This window comes from Caenorhabditis elegans, chromosome III, assembly GCF_000002985.6.
Source record: "Caenorhabditis elegans chromosome III".
Lineage (NCBI taxonomy): Eukaryota > Metazoa > Nematoda > Chromadorea > Rhabditida > Rhabditidae > Caenorhabditis > Caenorhabditis elegans.
The window spans coordinates 7,711,657-7,719,654 of record NC_003281.10 but is presented as its reverse complement, the minus strand read 5'-3'; the positions used below and the strand labels follow the sequence as shown (position 1 = coordinate 7,719,654).

The 7,998-nt window shown below is 35.6% G+C and overlaps 1 protein-coding gene, 1 non-coding gene and 1 pseudogene across 3 annotated transcripts; 1 reads left to right on the top strand and 2 right to left on the bottom strand.

Annotated features, from left to right (window-relative positions):
* Positions 1 to 2,340: 2,340 nt before the first annotated feature.
* On the bottom strand, positions 2,341 to 7,346 carry C03B8.3 (TMEM65 family protein). Its single transcript, NM_066278.5, has 7 exons — positions 7,281 to 7,346; positions 7,107 to 7,217; positions 6,914 to 7,044; positions 6,714 to 6,867; positions 2,794 to 2,910; positions 2,684 to 2,750; positions 2,341 to 2,510 (listed from the first exon to the last, which is right to left on the bottom strand). Exons 1-7 carry the CDS (start codon positions 7,286 to 7,288, stop codon positions 2,355 to 2,357), a joined length of 744 nt encoding a protein of 247 aa, NP_498679.2. The 5' UTR covers positions 7,289 to 7,346; the 3' UTR covers positions 2,341 to 2,354.
* Positions 3,328 to 4,109, bottom strand: C03B8.2 (annotated as a pseudogene). The gene is made up of 4 exons: positions 4,047 to 4,109; positions 3,770 to 3,995; positions 3,573 to 3,718; positions 3,328 to 3,493 (listed from the first exon to the last, which is right to left on the bottom strand). Coding segments are annotated over exons 1-4 (601 nt in total).
* Positions 6,640 to 6,703, top strand: C03B8.6. Its single transcript, NR_052465.2, has one exon. It is a non-coding gene; the product is annotated as an Unclassified non-coding RNA C03B8.6 (non-coding RNA).
* Positions 7,347 to 7,998: the final 652 nt, after the last annotated feature.

Below are 7,998 nucleotides of genomic sequence, written 5' to 3'. Positions count from 1 at the left end.
GAAGAGATCTAAAAATCATTTACAGAATTCAAACTTTTTGTGGGTGAAAGAGGGAAGCGTATAGGAAATATGTGTGTCACATCACAAAAGTCAAGTGACAGTGGGAAAAGAAGAAGAGTTAAGAGATGGTCAGAGACGCAGAGGGAAATTGAGGAAAAATTGAAAACTGTGTGCAAACAGTGCAGAACTTTGATGATTTCCTACTGGTTTTACTTCGTATTTTTGGGTAGATTTGTTTCAGAGTTTCGGTTTTTGGACGAAATTTAAATTGTCTTGTTCTAGAAAAGTTTTACACGAATGTGGGACAAACTACGAAGGGTCCATCTTGATACCAATTTTCAAAAATTCGCGTGAAGTATGATGTACAAGTTCGGTAAATACCACGAATCAAGAAAATTATGCAAACATCATTGACTACCATTTGGCAATCCATCAGGGTGAGGCGACATGGCGCCTTTTTCCTCGCCTTCCTATCGCCCGCCTCGCTGTTCGGTGTTACAATTATATTGAACCGTTGCTGTATATTTTTTTTTGATTATATTTTTTTTCTACCTTCTTAAAGGCGTGGAGGCGGGAAGGGGAGAGCAACCGTGCAAGCGCGGTTTTATGCTCAGTGAATTGCCCAGTAGTGCAAAGCGGAGAAGCTCGAACTTTAAATTCTGCAAATCATTCAAATAAATGCTAAAATTAATCTTGACAAATTTGCGCGGAAAATGTTTTCCCTAACACATTAAATTTCCCACACACAATTGTGACAATTTTAGAAGCCGTTTGAAGTTTAACGAATTATAATAATTTCCAACAATTTTAATTTTTAAAAATTTTTTAGAGTCAACTCTATCTTTCTATATAACTTTTTGGCCTACACATTCTGCTGCCAAGGAAACAATTTTAGGCCTAAAAATTCATTTGGCGGGAAATATGAATGTTGTTAAATCTAGATCAAGATTAGATACAACTTATACAAATCGATCAAAATTCAAAAAATAAAAAGTAAAACAAAAAACTCTCGAAAAAAGTTATTATCATTTCAAAAAGATAGAGGGGCAAAAGACACTATTTCCACATCAGTTTTCCACCCGTCACACACTTTTTGGAACAAACAACATACGAAACAGTGTGTCAAAATGAGAGAATGTGATAGATAGAGATGGGCGGTATGTATGCGTGTGCGGGAGAAGAGTGGGAATGAGGAATTGGGGTGGAAAACGGGCGGTCACTTTTAAGAGATCATTGATCTAATAGAGGAGTTAGAGAATCAAGAAAAACTTATTTTTTTAAAACAAACCAATTGTGAAAGTTTATAAAAATGTAATCGTATCAAATTTTAATTTGGCAATCCACAATTCATATAAATTTTCACTTCTTGAAAATTCATGTGCAAAAGATTACTGTAGAAAATTTATGTGAAGGTTAGAGGGCGTTTTGAAAAAAAAGAAGAAATTCGGCAATTATCGTATTATCGATATTTATATAATAATTTATTGACTATCAAACATTATTAATTTTTTAAAGTAATAATTTCAAAAAGAGAGATGGGTGAACTTTCAATTCTCCCACGAAAATCACTTTTCCTAATTGTGAACTCGATAATCTCAGAATTACAGAATTGCCGAACTATACAATCGAATAAGTTCTACAGTAATGTACAAAATGGCTCGGTGATCATGCCAAGATCACAGTGTGTTATAAAACATAAAGTTACAACAACTGAGTTACAGTAACCCGTTTGTCACCAAAATATTGCACACCATAAGAAAAAATTGAAAATCTGTAGTTTCAAATATGAAAGATGTGTTCTAGTATTATTAGGAAGTGTATGTATGTGTGAAATTCAAAATGATGCCTTGTGCTACTGTAACGCCTACCTAACGAGCTTCCGTAGAGGTTGTGATGGTTTCCATTCATAAAAATCAATAAATACATTATAAGCATGTTATAAAAGTTACTGAAATTTCAGAAAATGATTACTAAATTTCAAAATAAAAGCGTGGGAATTAATATAGACAAAATTACAATAGTCCAATATTTGCAGATAGCATAATAACACGCTCTAAAACATTTTAGATTTTTCAGAATTTCCAGGCAAAGATTTTGTTAAATTTTCAAGTTTTCTAAAATATGTTAATCTGGAGTGTAGCTACTGGTTTGAATTTCTAGAATGTTTTGAAAAATGTTTCGACAAAATGCCAAGAAATCAAGAATTCAAGATTACTAACGGGAGAATTCCAGAGATTAGATGAATTGGCCACGCCCATAGGACCGTGTGGCACTTGCAGATTTTCGAAAAACAAGGCAACAAGTTCGTGATTTTTGAAATAAATATAATTATAGCAAGAAGAGATCAAAACCATTTAATCACCACAAAACAGTTCACAATATTCATCTCCGTTCGTATTAGCCACAGATACTAATAAATCTCCATTATCAGAAGCCCGATTGTCTAAATTGTCATCGATGAAGAATAATGGCAACATTCCAAGTGTTAACCCCATCCATAATCCACTCAACTGAAAAAGAGAATTAAGGGTGTCTTATTTGAAGGCGTGGCAATCTCCGGTTTAAGGGAAGCGTGACGTCACAACCATTTTTCAATGTAGTTCCTCTGGAAACAAATATGTGACGTCACCCGATCGAATAATTAACTTTTCCTTTTTTGCATGACTACTCGATCCATACTCACCTTGGCTCCAAACGCAGCGTATTGATATTCGGGAATATTCATTTGATCTACAGAAAGTACTGGCTTTCTGAAAAAGGTTACTGTAGGTCAACAACTGCAGAAATAATTACTTGAACCCAAGAACATCATTAATTCTGTCAGCAGGCAGTTGGAGGAACAGGTTGCAGATGATGTTGGCAACAGCTGCAGAGGCAAGCATTGACATGCCGTTGTACACCGAGAAGATACTGAAACATTGCTACTCTCTCGGTACGCACACAGCATTAATGAGTGGCCTTTGTGAGAGAAATAAATGTGGCCGCGTGGCGCAATGGATAACCACAGGTAAAGCGTGTCAGGTTAGTGGCAACCTGCCAGCAGGTCGCTGGCTGCTGAATGGAGAACAACTGGCAGGTGAAATCGCGACCCGCTGTCAAGTTGACACTAAGCCGCCGCGGGCCGGCAACAGGTCAACGTCAGGTTTGTGTCAGGTTATTTTAGATTCCGTATTAGGCCCATATATACCGGGAATACTGCTTTTTGTTATTAAATGTTAATACAAAAAGAGAACAATTGCCAAAAATTTTGTTTATTGAACATGAAAAATGAAAAAATAAATCTGAAAAAAGGAAAAAAAAAACATAAATATTATTTAATATTTCGGCTTAGTGTAAACCTCGTCTCGATTCCCGATTCCTTGGATCCATCATTAGCAGCCACTTGGTCGAATTGTTGATTCTGTGATTCTGAGCAGCATCAGATGGGCGGTAACGTAGAAAATGATCATCTATCAGCGACAGTTCGAGGAGTTTGACAGCATTCCGCATTTTTCTATAAAAAATTAACGTTAAAGTTGAGAGAAATCACTAGTTTTTTCCAAACGCTAAAAAATTATGATTTTAAAACTCACTTTGTAAGGTTAATTCTCTTTGCAAAGCATGATCCGAGCCAAGATGGTGTGGGCTTAGCGACGACAAATTCGAACTTTCCAATCAAGAATCAATCCATCAAAATAATGTCGGGTACTCGATTGGTGGGAAGATTTCGTCGTATTTTCTAAATTTTTTAAAATTTACATTACATTGAAATATTTTATTATGAACATACACTGTGATCATCATCGACGTCATTCCAACCAGTTGAAATCGCATTTTATCAATATTGAACATTGGGAGAGCAAGATCCACGAGGACTTCTACTTTCTTTTGAATCTACTTCAAAGCTTCTTCATTTTTTAGTTCCTTTTTACGTTGATTTTCATCAAAATGGAAGGATGAGGTGGTTTAGCGGACGCTTGTGGTCAATGTCGAAGAGGCGACGACTCTGCACGACTCTGAAAACATAAATTGTTATGAATAACTTCATTTTTGAGTTCAACTCTAACCTTTTCTTCCATCTTTAGTTTTTCGCGAAGCAATGTTGTCGCCACCGCCGGTAATTCTCTCATCCAGCTATTTCCGTGCCATCCCAATCGTTCGCGTCAATGTCGAAAATGCTGAAACACCAATAAATATACGGGAAATAATTATTTTTGCCGAAAAATCAAAGAATTGATGAAGAAAACAAAGAAAAAACGAAGAAAAAGAAGAAAAAATCGTGAACAAATAATTTCGAAAATGAGGAGGATTTACGCTAAAGAGGGCGCGCTACCGTTATTTCGGAGTGTCGTTGCCATCTGAGTTTGGAGCTTCTTTTGAAATGCTTTCTCGCTCTTATATTGAATTCGTAGAAAAGAAAAAATCACTTTGAGTCGTAAATGTGATTTGTGATTAAAACCAACAAATAATTGAAAAAAATTGAGTTCAGTAAAATGTAATTAAAAATATTTTCCACTAATTTTAAAATTAATAAGGGTCCCCCCTTATGAAAAAGTTTTGGGAAAATATTTTTCTTCCAAAAAAATTTAATACTGCTGGATTGTGTAGGAAATGTAAATTTTAGAATTTTCCACAGTTTTCATGGATCAATCATACTCCTGGGCAAAAAAAATACAACAGTCGATTTGGCTTGTTCATAGAAAGTCAGTACATCCAAAATGTTCTAGCTCCGCAGGCAGCTGAAATATGAAAAACTTGTCAACTAAAAAGTTGTTAGGAATAACGGGATTGACAAATTACTTATTGTAACTTTTTGCGATCTCGGATGGCTGAGCAGGTAGGAGCACCTAATTATGAATCAAATATTACTATTTTTTGACTTATGATATCTCCGTACTCTGCACAGAAAGCAAGAAACTATGAAACATGAAACATGTTCCATAACAACCTGATCAAGTTTGTAGTTGACAGTTTTTTGATATCTTGCTTGCCCGATGTGGGACATGACTTCGAATGACTGGCATAGTAGGTAGATGAGTTAGAGGAATAGAGGTTTTTACAGTTTCTTAGTTTTCGAAAGCACCACATTTTGCAAGAAAGTACATAGATGCAGTTAGGAAAACATATTTTTACCATATCTGATAAATATTTGACAACTTTTGAAAAAACATTTTTTTTTTGGATTTTCTTGAAAAAAAATCCAAAGGGTCCCCCCTTATGAAAAGTTTTCAAAAAAAAATTTAAAAATTTTTGAAAATTTTAATAATTTCATCAAATGTTATAGAAAAATGTAAAATTAATTGTTTTTTTAGCTTCGATGTTCTGAACACGAGTTCAAACAAAAGCCTGAGGTATTGTAGAACTCCTAAGTTCAAAAAACGCACTCACTTCGGATGCTGATATCTCCGTGTAATAATTTTTTATGACAAAGTGATCAACTACAAAGTTGTTTATCTTAATATAAAGTACAATTTTGCAGTTAATCGTTTTTTATCAAAAAATTTGATGGCCGAGATACAAACAGAAAAAGAAGAAGAAAATACAAGCATGAAGTTGCTGCATTTCACACAACTTTATCTCGACCATGAAATTTTTTGATGAAATATCCTCAACTACAAAATTGTACTTTAGATTAAAATAAACAACTTTGTAGTTGGAGTTCTACAATACCTCAGGTTTTTGTTTGAACTCGTGTTCAGAACATCGAAGCTGAAAAAAACAATTAATTTTACATTTTTCTATAACATCTGATCAAATTATGAAAAGTTTTCAAAAAAAAATTTCGAAAAAATTTTTTAGAAAATTTTCATAAGGGGGGACCTTCGGATTTGGAAGTACTGACTTTCTATGAACACGCCAAATTGACAGTGATATTTTTTTGGTCAGGAGTGTGATTGAGCCATGAAAACTTTGGAAAATACTAAAATAAACATTTCCTACCCAAGCAAAATATTTTTTAACATTCAGTTTTATCCATTCATTATTGGTGTTTCAGTCAAAACTTTGCCTGACAGTAACCTGTCAGTTGGCATTTGCCGGCTCTTAGCCTGCTCCTAACCTGACACTCGCCTGACGCGGTTCATTATTCGGTGCGGTAACCAAAAAACTGTATTTCTGGAAATATTTATTTTCAGACATTTTTTACTTTTCGAAAATTTCCCTAAAACGTAACAGATCGTACTGAAAAATGTTTTTGAGCCAAGAAAACTTTGCCTGACAGTAACCTGCCAGTTACCATTTGCCGGTTCTTAGCCTGCTCTTAACCTGACACTCGCCTGACGCGGTTCATGATCCGGTGCGGTAACCCCGAATCTGTATTTCTGGAAATTATATTTTCAGAAATTTACACGAATGAACATATAACTCATTTTTATGAACTTTCACTCAGTTTCTGAAACTTCCATTTTCACTCGTCTGACCCATCACCTGACACTTACTCGCCGTTCACCTGACGCGCTTTTCTGAAAATTTGAGCGAAAATCACTAAGCTGACACTAACCTGCTCTTAGTCCGACAGCGACTTTTAGCCTGATACTAAGCTGACACTAACCTGCTCTTAGTCCGACAGCGACTTTTAGCCTGATACTAAGCTGACACTAACCTGCTGGCGGCTTTTAACCTGCCATTCAGCTGCCACTAACCTGTCGCGCTTTACCTGTGACGCGTCTGCCTACGGAGCAGAAGATTGCAGGTTCGAATCCTGCCGTGGTCGAAATTTTTTTCTGCGAGCTTACTTGTTGATGCTTTCACCGCCAATGATTAAAAATGCTTCATCGAGACATCCGTAAACGAACATTGGAATGAAATTTATATACCAGACTTTTACTAAATCTTCATGATCAATAGTAACTTCTACCACCTTTTTGTGATCATTATACTGATCGGCGGCTGTAAGATTTTTTTATTTTAAGGTAGCTGCTTAGCAAGAACTCACTGATCTTTCTCAAAGCATCAAATAAAAGTTTCCGTTCTCCCGGTTGGAGCTCCTTGGAAAAAAGCTTTGCATCTGCATCGTTTTGTATTCCATTCGGAAGAACAGAATATTGATTGAAAAATGGGCGGAGCCTAAACTTTCAAATAGGACTTTCAGGAAAGTTACAAGAATTGGGTAAATGATTTAGACTTACTCTTCAGGCCTAACTTTTATCACGTTATTTTTTGCAGCTCTTCTACGTAAGTGACCAACTCCGCGTGAAAAATTGCGAATCTGTTGGTTTGATAACATTTTTGCTATTGATCTGATAAAAGTTAAATTTTTTTAAACTAATTTTTTTAACTCGAGAAATTCTATCGATACTCACCTATCCATACGGTATCTTTGCTAGCCTTGAAACAAGTAGTTGTAAATTGAAAAAAATGAGAAATGAATTATCGTTACGCGTTTTATACTAACTATTTTTACAATTTAACAAAATTGGTTTTTTTCTTTTTTTTCCATCCGAAGTTATCAAAACAAATAAAATCCGTATTTTTCGCGTGAGCGTACATCTTCAGTCGGGTCTCGCCTGGAAAATCATATCCAACTTGCGCGTAAGATAAGGTGTGTTGTACGCACTGCCAATGTGAACCAAGACCAGTTTTGCTGACGCAGTTGTCAGCTGGCGTGTTTTTTTCTCTCTTATTTTCAAATTTTGAACATTTTTTGAGAGCGTCGCGTGCACGTCGCGGTTGAATTAACAATCGCGCTCTAATGAAGACCACCTCCCGATTCGCACCGCATCGTACCAATGGTAGTTTAAAATACAGACTTTGTAGTCCCAAAAATTAATTTTTAAAAAGTATTTTTCCGCATAACTGTACTCATAGTTGAAGCTTCAACAGCTGTAGCAAATGATATCGGTGAAAATAATTTTCGAAATTCATTCTATTTATTTTCGGTAGTGTGTTTTCATAACCCCCGCATGCTTTTTTTCTTAAAATGTTCTAACCTTGCTGTGAAAAAAAAACGCGCGAGGGTTGCGAAATAAGCGTGCGCGAAACCGAATTTTTGGTTCCTCCTTTCCTGTTTCCGTAAATCCT